Source organism: Elgaria multicarinata, chromosome 1, assembly GCF_023053635.1.
Source record: "Elgaria multicarinata webbii isolate HBS135686 ecotype San Diego chromosome 1, rElgMul1.1.pri, whole genome shotgun sequence".
In the NCBI taxonomy this organism is placed as follows: Eukaryota; Metazoa; Chordata; class Lepidosauria; order Squamata; family Anguidae; genus Elgaria; species Elgaria multicarinata.
The window spans coordinates 64,055,975-64,079,293 of NC_086171.1; the positions used below are offsets into that span (position 1 = coordinate 64,055,975).

At 41.3% G+C, this 23,319-nt stretch overlaps 1 protein-coding gene across 1 annotated transcript; it reads right to left on the bottom strand.

Moving 5' to 3' along the window:
* Positions 1–1,724: 1,724 nt before the first annotated feature.
* Positions 1,725–21,840, bottom strand: STK17A (serine/threonine kinase 17a). Its single transcript, XM_063129416.1, has 7 exons — positions 21,566–21,840; positions 10,625–10,837; positions 7,066–7,210; positions 4,987–5,113; positions 4,605–4,653; positions 4,337–4,513; positions 1,725–2,363 (listed from the first exon to the last, which is right to left on the bottom strand). Exons 1-7 carry the CDS (start codon positions 21,730–21,732, stop codon positions 2,036–2,038), a joined length of 1,206 nt encoding a protein of 401 aa, XP_062985486.1. The 5' UTR covers positions 21,733–21,840; the 3' UTR covers positions 1,725–2,035.
* Between the last annotated feature and the right edge of the window lie 1,479 nt (positions 21,841–23,319).

Below are 23,319 nucleotides of genomic sequence, written 5' to 3' on the forward strand. Positions count from 1 at the left end.
ACAATAAAGAATAAAGAAAAGTGACCAAGCAGCCAGCCCAAAAAGCTGGCCTTGTTAGAAGTACATTAAAATCCACAAATTAAATATTTAACAAGTTTGCTATTGTACAATACAAACTAAAAGATATTAGGAACCCCCACCTGCACCATCCAGCTAAACATCTGCCTTTTAAACTTTTGTGTTGGACAATAAATGGATGAGCTAGCAAATGCAATTTAATTTAAGGAGCTCTGCAAATTCATAACTTTATTAGCAGCTCACAGATATAATTTTAAACATGAATCTAACTTCATCTCTTCACTGAACTTATCTGTTTAAACAAGAACCGAGGACTATGCCTTTCCATTTGAGAGTAAAAAAGTGAATGTTATTTGCACCTGATGTGTATTCTAAAACACACACAGAAGCTTTGTTTTAGTTTAGCCTTCATAAATGATATAAAAATAGTACCACTTAACAGTAAGAAGCACTAGTAGGTTTCTAAAACATATGAAGTTAGATTATGTGTTTATTTGCACAAACTTTAATTGCTACTCATAAAATTAGTATGTTGCCTTCACGCTGGCTAATTCTTCAGATTTTCTGGTGCTCTAGGTGATTTCAATTATTTTACAAAAATAAATCATTTACAAAATAAATATTCCATCTGGATCAAATACTCTACTACGGTTATGCAACAGGTTTTTCAATAATATGATATTTCCAAACCAACCAGTTATCTCATTTGGCAGGAACAAAACAGTTTTATTGATGGATTAAGTTGTTTTAGAAGACCAATGCAACTTTTGCTAAAGACAAACAAATGAACTGATAACAGAGACAAAATTAAAGAATGCTACACAATGTACACTCTGAAAGTCACTAGGGTTCCATGTGTTGTTTAGCCATAAACTATAGCATCTTTGTGTCTTTTATATCTAGATTGAAAAAAGTGTATCTGCTAAATTGCAGATTAGCATACGTCTTCCTGTATCAATCTGGTAATCTTCCAAGAGGATCAACTGGCTCTGGAAAATCTTGCACAGCAGAAATAGCAGCAACAGAATACAAGTGAGGAATCCAGTTTTGTAAAAGAAAACTTTAGGCAGGAGTAATGCATGTTTTGGGGCAGGAGCAATAAGGGCCAACTGGCCAAGCCGAACCCAAGAGATATTTTCATGTTCACTGGAAATTATATTTTAACCTAATGACTATGGAACAGCCTTACTTGTCACCTGATAGGTACAGAATGACAGGTATTTAGAATGGAGAGCAAAACCAACAAACTTCTTCTAAAATGGCTACCCCTCCCTCCCAGGGACAAAGATCACTCATTTACTTGCTTACAAGCACTGAGGTTCAAGGCAGATTATAAGTAAAGGCTCTTTACACCATGAAGAAAACCAAGTTATTCATAATGTAATATGGAAATAGTATGAGTACATGCCATCCAGTCTAGGTAAAATGGCAATTAGAAGTTTTGCTTCCCCTTCAAACCTTAAATTATTTCATTTGAATTTTTAGCGTTAGTTTGAAAAGCCAACGTCCACATGTCAAAGGGGGATCATAACACATTTTGTCAGGGTAAAACCAGCCTGAAGAAAATAATCCAGTTTAGTATATCCAAGGGAAACCCGTACACAAATACGAATTGTTCTTGGTCTTTTACTGTACCAGGTGAAAAAGCATGTTTATCAGCTCGTCCAGTCTACTGAAATATCTACCAATGGTAACTTGTACAGGAATAGCCCACAATTGTAAATATTTATTAAACAGAAGAAATAATACATATGTTTTACACATACCAACAGGATTGTGGGGAATACTGATTTCTGCACTTTTCTATGTGGGACACTTCCCATATACTAATTGCATTAAAAAAAAAGATGTTTGGCACAGTTTTCTAGTTGGCTTTTGAATATTTTCCCTCTACTTTATCTAGAATGAGTTTTGCATATAAATGTGCGTTTGGCTATACAAGAATTGGTCTGGGGGGAAAAGGACCAGTCTCTCAAGTTAAAGTTTCAAAATCACAGGAGCAGAAGCAAGCTGCAATTCAGTAAATAAATTCTCCAGGTATTTCTTGCAGCAACGGTTCCTCAAATTTAAACCGCTTGGAAATGGTTTTCTGTTCAACAATGTTATCTTTTTCTGACTGCCTACACTGACCCAGAGTATATGAAGCTACTACAATTAGCTCTTCTGTCACTACTGAATCTTCTGTTTTTTTGCCATCTGTAGAATTTTCAGAAGTAGAATCTTCTTCATTTACAATAATGATACTGGCCTCCTCTTCTGCATCCTTAATCCAGCATATAGTATCAGGAAGATCAGTTTGTGCTAGCCAAGAATGCAGCAAGCATTCTTCTGCTGTTGCCCGTTCCCTAGACAGAAAAGGGAGGGAAATTGGCTTAAAGATAATGGCCAAAATGATACATGGCTGAAAATCCAGTACCGGATGAATTTCTCATAATTTCAATGATTACATCACAGTGAAGATCAAACACTGAACTAGAATGTTGCTGGCATGTGTTCAGCAAGCACATTAGCATTGGGTCCATCCTACCAACATCATATTTAACCCTTTCCATGAAATAGTTTCACAAAGATCTCCACAATCACTGCAATGTCTCCATGCAATGAGAAAAATTGTTTTAATTTAACTAATTTTGAGAATGAAATGACATCATTAAGGGCTATATAGCCCTCTCAAGGTGGTTTACCCAGAGAACCTTCTCTTCTGCTGCTCCCAGACTGTGGAATAGCCTGCTGGAGGAGACTCGTCAGCTTGACAGTCTTTTAGCATTCAAGAAAGCTATCAAGACTAATTTCTTCCGACAAGCCTATCCAGTAGAATTTTAGGATATTTTTAGTATGTTTTAAGATGCTTTTAGGATGTTTTTAAGCAGTGTATACCATGTTTTAAATCAGTATTTCATATATTTTATGCTTGCTGTTCCCTGCCTCGATCCAGTCGGAGAGGCAGGTAAGAAATAAATAATAATAATAATAATAATTATTATTATCACCATCACATTGATACCATACCACCAGTCTTATACACATGAACTGGGAAACCTGAAAAACTGTTTGTTTACAATAAGTTACGTACACAGGGAACTCTTCCATTGACTTTACACAAAATGGCAGTCAGGCAGCTGGCTATTCAAAATGGCCTCTACATAGTAGTTACACCATGCATACAGCATTTCTTATGCAGTGACTTCTCAGTTGGACTGGCTAAGAACCCACTGCATGTCACCCCCAAAGGAATGTTTTGAAGCAGTATGAAAACAAGCCACATGACGGCAGCCAATCCACATGGTGTGTGGTTGCACACAAGGTGCATCCAGATACAATGTTGCAGCCACCATACAGCAGCTATTTTATGTGGCTTAGGACTTGGATCACTATAGATCAAATGGCTCTCTAGGGTTCCATCTTAAATTTCAGAACAAATTAACTTTGGTGTATATAAATATGGGCCATGATTTTGAAATTTCCAGATGTGACAATGTCCTCTGCAAGTTTTTTTTTAATGGATTATTAGCAGAAAGCATATTTTTTTACTTTGGGGGAGAGTAATCAGATGAAGTCATAGGAGCACTGAACATGAATTTACAAAATCTGAAGATATACCAGCTCCCAAAATTTCAAATATTCCAAAAGCCTCTCTCCAAAGAGGGCAGTTCAATTACTAGCATCAAGTTATAAATACCTTGGCAGCCCTGTCCCAGTTTATGTCTCAGCTGAGGTAGCAACTTACATAATGCATTATAAAGACAATCCATCCCAAGCACTAGAAGTTGATGTAATCACCAGTGCTGGTATGATAGCAGCCAGTGGCTTTTTAAAGAGCAAGATGCAGAAATGTGAGGCCTCTGGCTGGGCTTGGTGTTTTTGGTATTAAAAGTAAATTACAGCATTTCCCAATTATTCAAATTACAAATTGGGCAGAGTTGGATGGCTCTCTATCTCACTTGCTATGTTTAGGATACTGCTTTAGCTCCTGCAGTACAAGAAATAATACTGCAACATTAATAGAGGAAAATATGAAATAACCAGATTAAAATTGGTACATTTCGAGGAGGGGAAAACACTTTGAAGAAATACCAGGATCCTAGCTTAATATCTTGTTTTGTTGACCAAACATTAAACCAGAATTCAATCCAGAATACACATACCAAAGTCAGCATGTGAGGGGAAGAGGAAAGGTGGGAGGGAGATGCACATGAACCCCAATGCGGATTCCTGGCAATATTACTTCTGAACTGAATCAGCAATTTACATTTGAAACTCTTATCTGCAACTTTTATGGTTTTACAGTCATGAAGAAAAGCCTTTAAATACAACTTACTCAGGTTTTTTAACCAGAAGAGATCTGATGAAATCCACAGCAGATTCAGATATAAGATCAAAATCCTCAGAGTAATTTACATTCATCTGAGATATATTTAAGAATGTTTCCTGTTTATCATTTCCCAAGAAAGGTGATACCCCTGTTAGCATGACATATGCTAGCACTCCAATGCTCCTAAATTGAAAAACAGTAATAAAACATGTAAGCTTAATAAGAGGAAAACTGTAGCTTTTAAAATAAATGTTTAGTAAAGAGCTCTCCTTACCACATATCTGTTGCAGTGCCAATTGGATCATAACTCAGAATTTCTGGAGCTATTTCAGAAAAAAAAATACAGCTTGTTGTGATGCTTCAATGGCAAACAGATAGCATACAGAAATGTCATCATACTTCTGCAGTTTTAACCAATGAACATACTGGAAACTTGAGAACTAATCAATATAACTTGTACTAATTCGAACAATTGTAAATGTTTCTTGCAGTTTCTTGGTTCCTTTGAATCACTGTCACAGATTAAAAACCAAGATCTGAAGGTAATGTGCATATGTGAGATTTTGACTAAACCTTTTCATGTAATTCAAGAATCTACATTTCATCCCTATGCTACTTGCCCTGGGGATCGCATTAATGACTTGCTAAGAACTTACCCACATATTCAGGTGTTCCCATAATTTCTCTTAGTTCTTCGCTATTCTTCATTACTCTGGAAAGACCAAAGTCAACTATCCTAATGTCTCCCAATGGTGATTCACTGGTTAGCAGAATATTCTGGGGCTGAAAATAAGTGAATGGAACCATTAAAAACTGAATAGCAGTCCTAATTGCTTAGAGTCCTGTCCATCTAACACAGCAAAGGGCTGGGATGTTCTGAAGATCAAGGGAAGCATAAAGTGCCTGCACTCAAAGAATTCAAGACAGGTCAGTATAGAGTTTTAATCTCAATCCAACTGCTTCCATAAAAGCCAAACAATGCTTCCAAATAAGATTGTATTCTGCATATCAAAACATTAAAAGGTTGTGAATACTACAAAAATACTGCGCTATTAACATCTAAGAAAAGAAGTCAGTGATTTTTTATGGAACTTAATATAATAAACTGTTAATTTGATAAGTTAACAAAATATATGTTAGAAGACCTATGTTTAATTCCAAAGTTTAACTCCAGTGCTGAATAAAATGTATTTATATAGCATTGAACATATTTAAAACGTATTTATATAGCACTTTAAACAGAATGAGAGGACAGGTCACTGTCACAAGGTACTTACAGTCTACAGACTGACACAAGAGGAAAGGGAAGGAAATGGGGGCAGGGGAAAATAAACAGCATAAAAAAACAATGGATTGTTTTTTTTAAAAAACACTCCACACATACAAAGCCTTACATTTATTATCTTATACCCAAGTGGACTACATAATGTCCATGTGCCCAATAAAGCCCACCATTTCCTGTTTTACAATCCACTTCATTAAAGAAATCAGGTGATATAATATATTACTAGTAACGAATTAAGGAGGTTCAGTTGAGCAGTATTTCTTTGGTTAAGCTTGATGAAAAGTCTGTCTACTATCAACTTACCACATCTTCTGTGGTGCTCCCTAGCCCCCACCCCAAACTACAGGACCTCATTAGACATCCATTCAACCTTTACATGGTTTCTTCCTCACCCAATAGACTCTTATGCCCTGTGGCACAATTCCTTTACCCACCCTGTATCATTCTTCTCTCTGGCTCCTACAACCCCCATTTCCTCACACTATTTCTCCAGCCTTACATCCACCTTCGCTCTCTTTCAACAACTTAATTGGGAAGTGTCCCAAAGTGTCCAATTCTGGGCACCACACTTCAAGAAAGATGCAGACAAGCTAGAGGGAATTCAGAGGAGGGCAACAAGGTTGATCAGGGGTCTGGAAACAAAGCCCTGTGAGGAGAGTCTGAAAGAAATGGGCCTTTGGAAGAGAAGACTGAGAGAAGACATGATAGCATTCTTTAAGTACTTGAAAGGCTGTCACACAGAGGAGAGCCAGAACACAGAATAACAGGCTCAAGTTACAGAAAGCCAGGTGGACTTCAGGAGAAACTTCCTGACCGTTAGAGAAATACGACAACGGCACCAATGATGTAGGGAGGTCGTGAGCTCTCCCACACTAGAGGCATTCAAGATGCAGCTGGACAGCTACCTGTCAGGTATGCTTTAAAGTGGATTCCTGCATTGAGCAGGCGGGTTGGACTTGATGGCCTTATAGGCCACTTCCAACTCTACTGTTCTATGATTATGTGACAGCTTTGATTATTTACAGACTTATTATTCATGAAGACATGTCAAGTATTTGTGTCCCATGCAGTTCACCCACTCGTGTTCTAGACCAATCTATATCTATAACCATGTCACCATTAGAACAGGTAGTAGTAGGGACTGAGCCCAGTGATCAGTTTGCTCCAAGAGCACGAGTGGGGCTGAAACAACAAGAACCAGAAAGCTTTCAGTAAATATTGGGAGAATGGGATGTTAGCTTAGCTGAAAAACAGCTTGGCACAAGTGGTGGATCAAGCTAGTAGTACAACAAAGCACAGAAAAGTTTAAGCCCTAAAATCTCATAATGTATTTTTCAGTATGTGAAATCGGAACACTTAAAAAAGAATCCCCCTCTAATTTAGTGGAGAATTTAGAAAGAGAGGTTTGGGTTCTTGGTATTGTCTCAATTCTACGGAACAGTAAACTTACCTTCAAGTCAAGGTGAACTACGTTATTTCGATGTAAAAATGAAACACCTTCCAAGATCTGCCTCATGAGACGCTTTACATCTTTTTCCTTGAAGGCATCTTCTCTTTCTGCTACACACTGGTCAAAGATTTCCCCTCCAGCAGCACTAAGAAAGAGCACATTTATTTTTTCGTTTCCAAGAGGAGAAACACCACATCCAACTATTCATTCTAATCGTTTATATTCTTAAATTGTAGGTTATGCGCATGCTAGCCTCAAACAAGATTAAATGGCACACAAGCAGCTTTTCATTGGAGGAGTTAAGAAGTTGAACAATAGTGGGAGCAATCTTAGGATGATAAAGTAAAGATAAATATTAAGTAAATATTTATAAACTTTTTCATAGACCAAATATCCCCCTCACTTTAAGGCACAATCCTACGTATGTTTAGAAGAAAAAAGTCCTACAACTCCCAGAATGCCCTAGTCAGCCATGCTGGAAGGATGGTGACGTTAATGTGTTAAAAAAAAACCACAGGTATTGTGTCAGATATCATCTTCAAAATGATAATTCTTCTGGACAAAAAGGCTATATCCGGTGCAGAGATTGGTAAAATCCCACTGTAGTCAGAGCAATTTAATCAGCCTGAGTACAGAATTTCAACCCAACTAAGGAACAATTATCATGGCAGCTATGACTCAGGCTTTTTCTTGGCATGAAATGTAAAGGATAAGGCAGTCCTAAGCACACATACAAAGGAGCTGCATTGCAGTGGGACTTATTTTTCAGTAAACATTTTTAGGATTGGGCTCTGATCCAGTTCCTTCATATAAAAGGGGATTTAGTAAACCGGATGCTTTCACTAGAAAAAAGGCCTGCAATACATTTCAATCACTACGATTCTGAATACAAGCAGTTGCACATCTGCTAGCAATACTAGGAAACATCCCTGAAACTCATGCAGAAATTCATGCAACCCTGGTAGAGGAGTGGCTTTGGTGTCAGAAGTAGCCAGATGATCCAGGGAACCCACATGTTAACAATTCCACAAGTTAGATGCATCATGAATCTGGCCACAAGGAAATTGTTTTTCAATGGCAACAACACTACATCAGTAAAGTAGTAACCAGACAGTGACATTTGTGATATTTCAGTCATGATTCAGGGAAGGGGAAAGAGAAAAGAAGATTTATCACAATAAGCTTCATCTGTAATTAGCCTGAACAATTATGTTAACTTTGTGCTATCTGCACTGTTTCATAATAAACTAGGAAAGTGCTGTTTATGTGTAAACAGTTTTAACATGTAAAAGAAAATAACCAAATGGACACTTTTACTTAAGTAAAGTCTGTTGATTTATTTAAGTACTGAAGCTCATATGCTTCTGTTAGTTTTACATTGGTGTGCCAACCTCACTTTTCTTCTTCCATAATGACCTCCCCCCTTTGCTCTCTCTTTACTATTTATTTCTTGTTAGACATTGGAAAAAGTTATGACTTAGGATGGGTGCTTTTCTGTATTTTCTGGTAAAAATGAAAAGCAATAAAAATCTGTAAATTAAAAAGTGACCAGCTTTAATTAATGCACGCACACACATGCAATTAATCTGAGCAGTCATAATGGCAGCTTTGATGAGCCATAGTTAAATGTTGCTTACCACATGCAGCCCTGCCTTTGTTGCTCAGGCAGGGTGGAGGATCTACACTTCATTAGCAAGTTTTAGGTGCCAGGTTTAACCCTATTATTTGCCTGAGCCTTTCAAATGAACAATTGGCTGGTAAGAAAACTGGTTTTACTAGCTGTTATTTTATCTGCTCTTTAAATTACTATTTTATTATTTTACTGCTATTTCTTTTCATTTCATCGCTTTAAAATTAGTTGTATACCACTTTGGAAACTTTAAAATGCAATCCCATCCTTTTAACAATAATTGAAAATAGTTGGTTTTCCAACCCCACCAGCCCCATGAAAATACCACAGAGGGTCAGGTCAGGTGGTCTTACTGAATAGGATAGATAGGCTATGGTGTGGGGACCTTTGCAAGAAGGGGGAAATTGGGCAGGGACACCTTCTGTTCACAGAAAGTGCCTCTGCCTGATTTGAGGATCATTGTTCCCCTACAGCATGGCCTGACCCATTCTGCAGTGTCCCCTGCCCCTTTGTATAGCATTATCAGGGGACTGGAGGGACTCTTGTGGAGAGAAAAGGACAGCAAAATCTTTTTCCACCAACTGAATCACATGTACCATGCCCTGAACCCTGCGTATTTTACTGCTGCTAGCCAGCTTGATCATCAGGCTCTGAGAATGAGCAAATGAAGCAAGGACAGTCACCCACTTTAACATAAAATTGGGAACTTGTTGAAATTCATAACAATCATGTTTCAATGTGTCAGTAACTTTCCAAGGACATTAGAAATCCAGTCTGCAATAAGAATCTTTTTGCAGTCTATAGTTATGTGCTTAGAAATAACTTACGCTGAAAGACAGAATATTTGATAATAGACCAAAGTACTGGTCATGACTATTAATCTGTTGTAAACCTCATGCCTTTGCAACCTCAAAGAGAGACTACAGGGCTATAGAGCTGCTCTTAAACACTGCTTAGGAATCCACCAATCCTTTTCTTCAACAGAGCTGGGGCTCTGTGCACATCAGTGATACAGCATTTGTGCTGGCTTCCTACAGTCTTTTAGATATTCAGTTTGTAACTTTAAGCTGCAATCCTAAGGTTAATTATTAAAGAATAAGCACCACTTAGTTCAATGGGACTTACTTCTGAGTAAACATTCTTAGGACTATGTTGTAAAGACCTAAATGGTTTTAACCTTATACGCCTAACACATCACCTACCCTATTTACATTTACTGAACTGGGATTTCCCAGCTCATAGATTTCATTCTTATAGTGGCTAAGAACGTGTGCTGAGAAGTACCTAGCAGAAATTTTGCCTCAGCCAAGAATTTAAAAGACAATCTCTACTCTCTCAGCATCAACCCCAATTCACAATATAGAGGTAATAATATCAGTCCATCTTACCAAAATGTTAGAGATTATTCAGATCATATATATGAAGCATTTAAAGCACTTGGCATGCACTATCTAAATGCTAAGCATTCAGCATTTACATAATGCATTTCAAGTATTCAGTTATAATAAACATGATTACAAAACACACTCTTAATTATTCCATCTGTACAACAAGCTCAGAGTACATGGCATATAAAGAGGTACTGTATATTTGGTATATACCATATAGCTATGAACTCACATTTCATGGAAGCCTGGCAAAACCTGAAGCATTTTTTTTAGGACAGTTGAAAGATTTTTAGTTTGTGTTTGCTAGCAAGGATTATATCCATAATATGTTTAAAAGTGTACATTCTGTGTTTAGTCCAATATTTACCTGGATATATTTTTTAAAATGTAACCTCCCCAGAGATATGGCAAGATTATCAGAATAAATAAGTAATAAATTGGTCCGTTTATAAAAAAATGTGCCATTTCACAATAAAACCTGTTATTTATTAAAGCCTGTCATTCCATAAACACTCCTTATCATAATTAACTTAATACTTACTATTCCAAAACCAAAATCATTTCTGTTGGTGTTTCATACACTTCATGTAAGTTAATAACCCAATGATTGCGTTGTGCCAGTTCCAGAACTGCAATCTCATGAATGATCTCCATCCGACAATCTTGTCCCTTCCTTCTTTTCCTCATGAATTTTGCTGCAAATTCTTTTTCAGTTTCTTTTTTCACACACTTCTTTACTACTGCAAATTTCCCCCTAGAGTTAGAGGGGAGGGGAGGGGAAAAGGTAAGTTTGCTACAATTTTAGATTACATTCACTATTCAGCAATTGCAAACCAAACACTTGCCAGTATCTAAGGATGCTTCTAGATCACAGGTAGCCAACATTCACCAATGCTCCCCAAGAGACCATTCTTGGCTCTATCCCACCCACTACTTTTGTAATTTCCTTACTTGCAGCTGGGATTGCTTCAAAGCAATATCAGGGCCTCCAACTTCTGCCATTCTTATTCCCCACGAACACTTCTGGGCCACACATAGGGCTTAGATATATTCTTAGGAAATGAAGATGGTGGCTGGCTGAAGGACAATGTTTTCCTTTGCAGCACACATAACCACCAAGAAATTGAAGGGCAACAAGAAAAAGGGACCTTAAACTGTGAGATTGAAGGGAGTTGGGTCTCAGACTGCACATTTTCCTTGTTTTCTGTATTTTTGACAAGTTACTTGTCCTTTGTGACTAGCCACGCCTCCCATGGCAGGCATTTTCTGGACAATATCTCATATTGCCAAATCTGCCTACATGCTCAAAAATGTTGCCTACACTTGTTCTAGATGGAGGCTTCCTAGCGCTACCAATCAAACGGCATTGGGTAGCTATGCCACCGTTCCCTTCTTACCTGATTTTTTTGTGGTAAGAAAAAAAAAGCACTGGGAAAACACAGGACAGTTATAAATGGAAGCAAGTGGACACATTCAGACATCATGATAGCCTACAACGGATTAATAAGTTACTCACAGTAGCTTATTTTTTATATAGTCCAGGATCCCCCCAGCACATGAATGAGTTAATAAGCTACTGTGTGTAATTTGACTCACTACCACCCCTGCCCTACTGCAGTCCTCCCTCCCAAGCAGTGGCGTTTTTTCACCTCTGAAACACTGGAAGTTTGCAGGATTGGGACAAAACTTCATACGCAGCCTCCCCCAGTCAAGAGGCACCTGCGCGAACACTCATCAAGGAGGTAAAATCCCAAGTGCATAAAAAATGGGGAAGTGGCTAGAAAACCTTGGGGGTTTGCAGGATTGGGGCCAAACTCCACGCACAGCTCTCCTTGACGGGAGGCACCCGGTCTACCATCAAACTCATGCACATTTACTCCAGAGAAGCACAAATTACAAATGCACCAAAAAGGGGGAAGTGGCTAGAAAACTTTGGAGGTTTGAAGAATGGGGACAAAACTTCATACACAGCCACCTCTACTCAGGTGGCACCCGATGCATCATCAAAAGTAAGTGCCTTGACACTGATACCCAGCAAAGAGCAGAGTGGAAGTGGTTCTGACCACTCTAGCCACACAACTCTCTAGCCAGACAAAATAAGCAACAGTGATTATCAGAAGTCATGATAACCACAATGGTTTAAATAACCCATTCTGCAGAGGGTGGTTTATCAGAGTGTGTTATTTTGGCCAAATAAACCATTGTGCCAGAAGATCAAATGGCAGTTGCTTTTTTTACTGTGTACAGGTGCTAAAACATCAGCCATAAGCCAAATCACCTTGCAACTCTTCCAAATCCTTGTGACTCTACTAATTTGGTTCAGACATTCTTTTGAATGTGACTCAGTCAAACTAATGCTCAAAGTGCAGTAAGATCATAGTCAGAACTCAGCTCAGCGGACGGGTGACTCAGGACCAACTCAAACATGACAGTTCCCATCTGGAAGTGCCTAAAAGAAAATCTATATCCTGGCATTCAACCTGGAGACTATATTTGTGAAGTCTTCAGGATAGTGCCCCCCTGGTGCAAAGCTTCTCCATGCAATCATTGGCATTAATAAGCAAGCTATTTTCAAACGTTACCATTTTATGTGGAAATGTTTCAGAGATCTTGATGTGGGGGCTGCAATGTTGGATTTGTCCTCACTAAAAAAAAATTCTTGATGGAAAGCTTCTTACTCCCTATGCTATTTTGCTACGTCACTAGGATAGAAGCTTCTCCTCTGCTCCATTTGGTTGGTCTCTGCTGAAAGGTAATGGCAGCAATATCCGTGAAACCGAAGTGGACAGAGTCCACAAGAGTTTATGGCATAATAAATTTGTTGGTCTTTAAGGTGCCACAAGACTGCCTTTTTCCATGTAGGAAGTGCACATAGAATGCACCTTTACCTTTCAGTTTACTTGCCAATGTAGTTATTATCAAACCCTGCCCCCTGCAAAATGGAATTCCTCACCCAATAATCAAAATTAGTCTTGGCTGCAACAGCCAAATCTTTATATTTTCCTGCTTAAAAGATGGGAAAATTATTTTTGCAAAAGATAAAATCCAAAACACACAACTTTGCACACTGCCAGCCTTTATGAAAATCACATGTGGCCTAATACCAACCATGCCCAATTAACTTGGACTCCACAAATCCAGATTTGTAATAATATAGTTCTGATCTACTTAGAAATATTAATTTCTAATTCAACACCACAGGAAAAGTCAGCCTGGTTTCTCAACTGTTACGGATTACGATTAAGACTTCTCAGATTTATGTCGGATTCCTTTGGCCTATGAAAGTAGAAGAAATGTTAGCCTATTAACTCTTCATAGACTAGAACTACTGAGTTCCCTTGCCTGTGCAGGCAGCAGAATTATCCAAATTAAATTGCACCATCACAAGGAAACCTAAACCTGAATTATTAATATGTTTAGTATAGTTCAAACATACTTAAGATTGTGGGTAGATTATTCTTTAAAAACACACACACATTCATCAAATATTTTCCTTACTTAAAATAATCCCTAAAACTGTAGTCTCACACATTTATACTTGGACATACAAGCTCCACTGAAATCCATGGTAGTTAGTTCCAAATAAATGTGGTAAAGTGCAGGGCGTGAGAATTTACTTTTAAGAGGCAAATCAGGAGGAAACAGAAGCTTAAAGCACTACAAGAATACAAATTATTTCTTCTGAGGAAAGGAGGGTATTCCTTGGTTGGGCGTGAGCTACGACTATTTATTTACTTGTTATTTAAATGAAGAAAATACTTGGTAAAGTTAAATGGTTTCATTACCCAAATTTGATGGCTGCAGTATGGCACTGGCTAAAAAACTGAATGGTTTCACTGGAATTCAAAGTTGTATTAGAGAGCTCAAGGTCATTTCTTGAGACTACCAACCTCAGAGGCATGGCTTAAGTTGGCATGCCTCCTGGCTTGAAGAAAAGAAACAAAGGCCCTACTGATTGCAAGTCAAGCTCAATAAGCAAAATGCTTTTACGTCATATGTTTACCCACTTTCTGGTTGCCATGGGTTGCGCTAGTGGACAACGGAGAACGTGATATCAAATAATAGTTTCTTAAAGTAATCTACAATGCGCTGTCACTATTGTGAATGCTATACCTATTAATAGTAACTTCAGTAAGGAAATTAATCTTTTTGAAGGAGTGAAAGGGAGTTTGAAAGCAATGGAACTGCATTTGATTAAGTAAAGAATTAATTCTAGACTTTAGCTATTTACATGGGATATATTCACCATCTGCCTGTACACTTTGGAGAAAAAGGGGAAAAAAACATTTTAAAAAAGTCATACCCTCTACTGAAAGGGTATGACTTTCTATTCTCAATCTTACTTCTTCTCAAAGAAATGTAACTCTTCACAGTGTAATCTTAAATACGTTTACTCCAAAATAAGTCCCATACAATTCAATAGGTCTCACTGAAAGGGGAATCCTGATTTGTCACTCCCCTAACAAGCTAGGGTTTGAAACCAGTTGGTGTTCAATTCCTGTCTTGTTTGGGATCAATAGGCCAGGAGTTGTGTTTGGATATAACACTGAACTTCCCCCCTTTCTTTCTTTCATTCTTGTGGTTGTTTGTTTGTTTTTTGCTGGTGTGTTCTTCGTTACTGAAGCCACTCCTGCCAGTAGGAGGAGCCAAGGGGTTCACACTTGCTCATGAACTGTAAACTAGGATTCTCCATGGTTTAGCATTTTATGCCAATGCAGCCATTCTCAAAGTAGAATGAGGCAACATTAAGCTTTACTAATATCCATGTACCTTTCCCCCCCCCCTTTCCCCCCCCCTAATACCTAAGCATCACAGTGTGATGATGATCCTGACATACCGGTACATTGGATATGATTGCTAAGGTTTGACCATTTTACTGTGCCAAAACTCCATTTTGGGAGTCTGCAAGGGTGGTTTCTTTTACTCTGTAGGTATATTTCTCTGTCATCTAGACAACATGATCACACCTTTTCTTACTACCTAGTTAATTATACTGCTCATTCACTCTTTAATGCTTAAGCAGAATTTCCCAATTTCCAGCCAGACCAGCTGGGAAAAGTGTTCCTGTAGCCATCAATTTGAATTGAAATGGACAGTGGGAAAACTCTCCTCCACTGGCGCTCCAGAATTAGCTTTTGATAGCCCTTGCCTTGCAGTTTCTACTACTTGTAATGGACTGATTGGTTAACATCACAGTGCGTGGGGTGGTCAATCCCTACTCAGCCTTGACTGATTTCCCCCAATAAAGGACAGTTTAGCTTCTGTTTTGAAATTCTTCTGCTATATTTCCTTGCACTTGAACATCATGTGCAAAGTCAATGAAGGCTTTTCCTGCCTCCTAGATACAGCTTGGGAACACAATGCTGACTTCTACAACCCTATACCTAATATGAACTCCATCCCCAATTTTAGTAATACCTTCTTTCTTTCATGGCTGCATTCCATGTTGATCTAATTTCCTATGATTATCTATATTAAAATAATTTGCTATACAAATAGATAACATGCCTCAGGAGAAGACTATGTAGATTTTGGCATGTTAAGCAAACACATAAATCCACAAAAACTGAAGTTGTTCCCCACAACTTATTTTTCATAGATTCACTAATTATCAATCGTGCACCAATGTATTACGTGCTGCCCAAGACACAGGAACAATGTGATCCATAGCTTGTCTGCTACAAAACCAAACGAAAGTAAACCAACAGCAGAGGCATCCTATCTAAGATGAAGTGTATCTTCAACCCCATTCAGATATGGTTGGAGTGCTATGATTAGCGACATTCTATTTCTATACATATTTGGGAAACTAAAGCCAGTTATTATTATGCAGTGACTAGTACAATTTCTTCTGAGGTCTAACCTGATATTATTATTATTATTATTATTATTATTATTATTATTATTATTTATTTATTTATATTCTCTAGCAAATCCCAGTTACCCTAGATCAGAGATGGGGAACCTCTGACCCTCCAGAAATTTTTGAACTCCATCTCTCATCAGCTCCAGCCAGCATGACCAATGGATAATCACAGCTATTGTACAAAATCTGGAGGTCCCAAAGTTTCCCATCCCTACACTAGACTCCCTCTTTCCTATTATTGCCCGAAGTGATATCTCTGCCAACTAATCCTATACAATCCACCACACACTTCCTTTGATATCTCTGCCAACTAATCCTATACAGTCCACCAAACACTTCCTTTGGTACTATCAGCTGTGTTTTTAAGAGACTACTTTCTTTGTTGTCAATGCTAAACCATTCACGTATACATACCATTTAAGTCTGTACTTCTGTAATAGTGTTACACAAGTTTCCTTTAAACTGATATCATGTGAATTTTGGTACCCTAATTTATTGCATATTGTAGCAAAGAGACTGAAATGGTATCCTAGTGATTGCCTTCATCGGCTAGAGGGGAGTAATAACCTGTGTAAAGCAGGCAGCATAGCTGACAAAGGCTCGGTTTGGATGACAAGTTTGTCAACGGTGGTTTTAGAAATCCGTGGTGGACCCATTGAGAAATAGGTCATCTGGTTGGAAAACTCTACACAACAGTGGAGGGTGGGGTTTTTTTGGAAAACACTCCATGCTGTGCAGAGGAGAGTTCCTGCACAACTGTCGTGTTGTGTATCATGTGGCTGGCTCTGTGGAATGTTCCCCATGTCTACAAAGTCACCAGGCAAGAGTGGCAGAAACCCCAGCTGCTCTTGCCCCAGAGGGGCTGTATAAGCATGGGAAAGAATTCCATACTGGGATGCACTTGTGGAGACACAATCCTGCCGTCCCTGGGTATGGTGTAGCAATCACGGCACCCCACGTGTTCCCAGGGATGTGCACGTCCCTTCAGCCACCCCGACCTGCAATCCATATAGCTATTGGCTCGAGGGGATGAAGAGAGCTTACCTGAAGCTCACGCCAATCTGCAAATGCTTCACAGGGCTAGGGTGAAGAATGTCTCCCACAACTTGACATGTCTTGTCAAACCGTGAGAGATATCCTTACTGAGTCCATCCTGCTGCAGATTACTCTAGCCATGCTGAAAAGAGGAAGTGGCAGATAGATCGCTTTTTCCTCCAAGAACCTTCAGCATGGTAGCCCCCCTCCTATGGAATTCCGTGCCTCTGGAGGTCAGGCAGGCGCCAACTTTGTATTCCTTTTGGTGCCTCCTGAAAACATCATTGTTCTAGGAAGGCTTTCCTTAATGACCAGCCATGGTTCATGATTCACTTTTCAGTTTGCTTCTTTTAAAAATCGATTTGAGGGTGTTTTAGCCTGTTTTTATTTTATTGTATCTTGTACACTGCTTGGAAATTTTGAATGGGGAGCGGTATATTAATATTGCAAATAAATAAATAAATAAAATAAGAACCAATCCACCCACCGCCCCTTTTTTCCTATGGCGTCGGCGACGTTGGCGACAGATGCAACATGCCCATCACCCTAGCAACAAGCGGCTCCACCTCACTGCAAAATGGATCCATCCACCGAGGCCATCAACTTCTTCCTTCGGCAGATGGATCCAATTTCCAGGGAGGCGCGCCACTGCTGCTTGCTGCTGGGGTGACAGGCGGGGTGACAGGCGTGTCTTTTGGCTCCCCCCCCAGAATGGTGGCACCCCGATGCAGTAAGTGGGAACCAGCACCACCATTCAATGGGGAGGGTGGAGAGGAGGGGAGAGAAGACTACCCCATGCAATGGGTGAACTCCACCTCATGGACAACTTTTACCATGATGCTTTAAAGTGATATGCTCAAAGTCCACACCACTCAGTCCCTGGTGTGGAGTTCACACCAAAGTGTTGTCCAAACATGGCCTGTGCTCTCACCCCCAATGTAAAGAAAGAAAGACAATAAGTCATTTTGAAATAGGTGTCAAAACTGAAGTAGTTGAAACATAAAGGCAACTACTAAGCTTGATTCATTTCAGCCATACTCAAACAATAACTAGATAGGAAGATCTGCTCAATTTGAACCAATAATCAAAGATAATATTTTTGCAAAGTTGGTTCAAATACACACATGCTCCTTAAATCAGGGATAGGGAACCTTTAAGTTGAAGGTGGGGAAAAGTGGCTGCAAGCCACATACAAACCAGCAGCGGGCTGAATCCCAAGTCCAAAGTATGGAAATTCCCCTCCATCATCCATCTACTCTCTCTCTTTCATGCCACATACATCGATCCATGTGCCTTCTCCTTCTCTTGCACACACATATGGACTCATCTATCCATTATTCATTCATTCTTTCATTCACACACATACCCCATCCATACACATACACTCATCCTCTCGTTCAGGCAGGTGCAATGCAAAGAATGAGAGATGGAATGCAGTGGTCACTGTAATGAGAACGAAAGATGCCGGGGAGCCAGGCAGGAGCACATGTGAGCTTGGAAGCCTGTTCACAGATAGTTTTCACGAGTTTAACCATTACCCTTCTATCCTATGGGCAGGCTTGCCTCTGTTCTGTTGCTGTTCTCCCACAAGGTCATAATGAAAAGTTACAATAATATATCATGTATTGTAACCTTTATTTATTTGCCTTTGCTTATTTCTGTTCCATGAAGAATTGGACTATATCATTTTTTATTTTATTTTTATTTATTATTGCATTTATACCCCGCCTTTTTTCCTGCAAGGAACCCAAGGTAGCGTACATAACCCCTCCTCCTCTCCACTTTATCCTCACAACAACAACCCTGTGAGGTGGGTTGGGCTGAGAGTCTGTGACTGGCCTAAAGTCACCCCAGTGGGTTTTCATGGCTGAGTGGGGACTAGAACCCCAGATCTCCCGACTCCCTGTCCTGACACTCTATCCACAACACCACACTGGCTCTCATATCATGTCTTACAACAGGCAGTTACCAGCACTAAAGGCAGAAGCCCTCTCTGTTCTTCTAGTAACATTTGACTTGCTACACCTATGCAATAGCATAGCTCTCATTTTACATTCAACTGACTCTTTGATAGCAACATACAGATCAGGCCTTAAGAAGTTTCCAGGGGTTAAGAAATTATACTTTGCATACATTATAACGCTATAAACATACATATGTATGTACAGTTAATTATAGTAGTATTGCTTCCAGAGAACAATATATTCTAAAATATATTGGACTGGATCCTGGTGGCAACAGAATTCAATCTGTTTGGGGAGGTATAACTGAAAACAGAATTTGAGATGCAATACATTTGACAAATGTATCTTTTTATATAATTTTAAATGTTCTCTTTACTTATCTTTGTATTTACTTTTGATTTCATTATGGACAGTTGTATCTATCCTGAGCTAGGCATTTTAAAACTCATTTCAATAGGAGAGATTTAAGCATATGCTTAACTTACCCATTGAAATTAAGGAAATTTCTAACATCACCTGGATTGTGGCCCAACTATTTAAAATTAGTATTTTTATTTCTCAATTCCATGGACAAGTTTTAACATTTCTCAGTATCTCCAGAAGTGGTCTATTTTCAGATTTTTAATAAATTTCTGTGTTATCAATTGTGACTCTGGATGAAAATACAATGATGAAATCTACGGTAAAAGGATACAATATACAAACACTAAACAGTTTTATTAAAAGAAAAATAAGCAAGGACTGCAAGGGGAGAACAGTGCCTGCAGCTATGCTAACTCTTCATATTGGAAAGACTTACAACCCCAGATATGTTAAGCAAGGGTGATGTATCAAAGTTACCTTTAAAAATTCCTCATGGTTGAGCATACTGCAGTCACAGTGGTCTACCTTAAAACAGTCCAAAGTCACAGCTTCGATTTCTACAAATACATTTTTAAAATACCAGTACTGGGCTTGTTTATGCCTTCTGACTCAGTCTAAATACTCACAGCCTTGTCTCTATCATTAATGGCTAGACAATTAGTCAAGACTTGAACAAAGTCAAAATCTAACATCAGTGAAGTATACCCTTAAACTTAGTTATTTAAAGCAAGTGAGAAAGTCCCTGGCCATTAACTTGCCATATCTTGTGACATCACTTTTAGAAATGCTCTTTATACTAAGATTCAAACAAATACATATCACATTCATTGAGGTATAAATAATGTTCTTAGTGTCTGACATAGTCACTGAAATATTACATGATTAGTGTTTAAGACTGAACAGATGTAGCTACTTCAAACTGACAAGATACTTCATTAGTTCTAATTTCAGACACAATCACTGCCACTGAGATTTCACGCAAGTTCCTAAGAGCAGTATTCTTTCTGTCTCAGCTCAAGCTCATACACAAGGGTCATCAGGTAGTTTGACAGACAAACCAGTTTCAAGAACTGGTCATATGTCATGCTGTTCATACGGTTTGAAAGAATAGCTAAAATTCCAATTCCAATCTTAAATATCCAGCTCCTATTGCTGTTGAACGCTACATTACATCAAAATTACATTCTCTCCCTATTAAGCAAAACAACACTATTTCCACACTTTAACATAATCAACGGGGCTACAGAGATAAGGCCAGACTTGATTTTCACTGCAGTCACAGAGAGCAGGTTTAGCCTCCTATTTCAAACATTGTCCAAATGGATCCCTTTACTTTCTCCCATGTCAATGGATCGCTAGCAACTCAGGGGAAAGAAGTCAAGGGTCACAATTGGGGAAAGACATTAGAGACAGGGCAAAAATGACAAGGGGGAGATGAAGAGCACAACTCGTCTGGGTGCACATGAAGACAACACTGCCCACCTCACCACCACTGCCATCGCCATGGCATGCCATCGCCATGCCTCTAGTGTGGGCTCTCTAACACTAGAGGCCTTCAAGAGGCAGCTGGACAACCATCTGTCAGGGATGCTTTAGGGTGGATTCCTGCATTGAGCAGGGGGTTGGACTCGATGGCCTTGTAGGCCCCTTCCAACTCTGCTATTCTATGATTCTAAGATGACAGGCATTTCATTGCGCCCTTCCGGGAGTGGGAGTGAGAGGCAGCCAGGGGAGGACCGTGTGCGGACAATGCCTTCTGTTCACCAACCACTTCATGAAAAACACTCGACGCCTTCGTAGAAACTTCCAACCAGTAGCCCTTGCAAGGGGCAGCTGGGATGGGTGGCAGAAAAGCCAAGGCTGTTGACGCTACAGACTTGCTGACAGTGGGGCTGTGTGTGGCGGGTCAATTTGGGATTTCGCCCTTCCGAAACGACGACGCCCATCCATCAACCCCCCACCCCCACTTTCCCACCTCTCTCTCTCTCTCTCCCCCACCTTTCTCCAAACCCTCACAGGCGAAGAAGAGCTGACTTTTTTGCTACACCCCGAGTACAAGTTTCCATCAGTGCGTTGTTGTTTTTTTAGGGCGCCATTAGCAGCCGTCACGCTTCACCAGAGTTTCCATACGCCAACATAGGCAAACGCACACTCACGTCCTGCTGCGGGTGGGGAAAGTAGGGGGTGAAACGCTCGTCGGAACGCGCTGCCACCCACCCAGCCACCTCCCGCGGCCCCCGTCAACTCAACTCACCTGCCGAGTTCGCGGCCGGGGCTGAGGCTGTAGCGCTCCTGGAAGGGCTCGGTGAAGACGGGGGTGCGAATCTCCGTCAGAAGTCCCCCGCGCCGCTGCTGGTGGGGCGTCCGGATAATCCGGGAGCGGGTCGGCGGGGGCGGCGGAGGCTTCTCCTCGGGACTCATGGCGAGAAAAAGACGAAGGAGACAAGCGGCGTCCTCAACTCTTCTCCTCTCCCTCACCCAACCACCCGCTGCAGGAGAAGCGGAACCCTTCCGCCTCCTACTACCAGGCAAGAGCAACGGTGGCGGCAGCGGCAGCAGCGTCTCGCCCGGGGTAATTCGAACCAGCAGCCAGGGACGGAGGGCGGCTGCGCTGTGAAAGGATCCGCCGCCGCCGCACGCGCTCGCCTGACTGGCAGCTGGAGAGGAGCAAGCAAAAGCCCCGCCTCTCCACGCAACCCCTCCCCGCTACATCCTCGCCCTGTTCCAACCCAACCGCTTTACCTGTGGGAAAGGCAAAGGCGGAGGAGCAGCGGGAAGAGCGGCGGCTTGACGGTTGGTCAGCGCCACCTGCCGGTTTGGCGAAGTGCGCGCGCCGGTACTACAGACCCGGCTCACGCCGTACTGGGGGGGAGACGGACGGCTCGAATCAAGCCAATGATGACCGAGCATGCTCAGTGGGCACGGAGCACTGACTGCTAGGAGGAAACAGGGCCGGTGCCAGACTATTTTGCACCCTAGGCAAGGCGAGATACTTGCACCTCCCTCCTCCAATTGCATGGAAGTCCGGACGTGTGCGCCGAGTGGAGAGCTGGGACTGGCTCACTTCGATTTGGGACCAAGCTGTCTGGAATTCACCGGGATTTACTTCCGTGCGAACACAACTTGCTATGCAGCTTGGCGTCCCGATCCCCTCTGCACATTTACTCAGGGGAATAAGGCGAGTAAGGAGGCATAGGTGGATCCAGCTGCACTGATGCCTCACAGTGCAACGCTTTCTTGGATGCAAGTCCCGTTGATCCAAGCGCATAGGATCAGGAAGCAGGAGAGTTTGCCTTGTGAGGAGTCCACAAGTCCCTAGCTTTCCTGGGGGAAGGGAGAGGGAGTCCCGCTTGCCTGCCTGGACATCGCAGCCTGTTTGAGGAGAGAGGCGAGGCAACCTGGTTCCCTTTCCTCGGGAGTAAGGCAGAGGCTGGCTTGGGCCAGGGTCGAGCTCACCACATGCTTTTTCTTCTTCTGGCGGCAGCGGCCTCCCTGCTCTGGGAGGGCGGCTTCCGGGCAGAAGTCTGAATGTGGAGCCGGGCCCCCCCACCCCAGTGTCCCTGGCTTCAGTTCGGCTGGGCGGGCGGAGCGCCATCTCGCCCGCCCAGCCGAAGCAAAGACAGGGATGCTGGGGTGGGGGTGGGGTGGCTCCACATTCGGACTTCCGCCTGGAAGCCACCCTCCTAGAGTGGCTCTGGGAGGGCGGCTACAGCGGCTCTGGGAGGGCAGCTTCCGGGTGGAAGTCCAAACGTGGAGCTGCCCCCCCCCCCCCAGTGTCCCTGGCTTCGCTTCGGCTGGGCGACATCTCGCCCGCCCAGGCCCAGTTGAATCCTCAGGCCAGTCCAGCCCAGCTCACAGCCAACAATGTGTGTGAGTGCTGCAGCGCCCGGCACCCCTCTTAGCTTGGCGCTCTAGGCGGCTGCCTGAGTGGCCTCTATGGTAGCACCAGCCCTGGGAGGAAAGGGAATGGAATAGAGTATCCTAGAGGAGGGCATGGCTTACTATAAC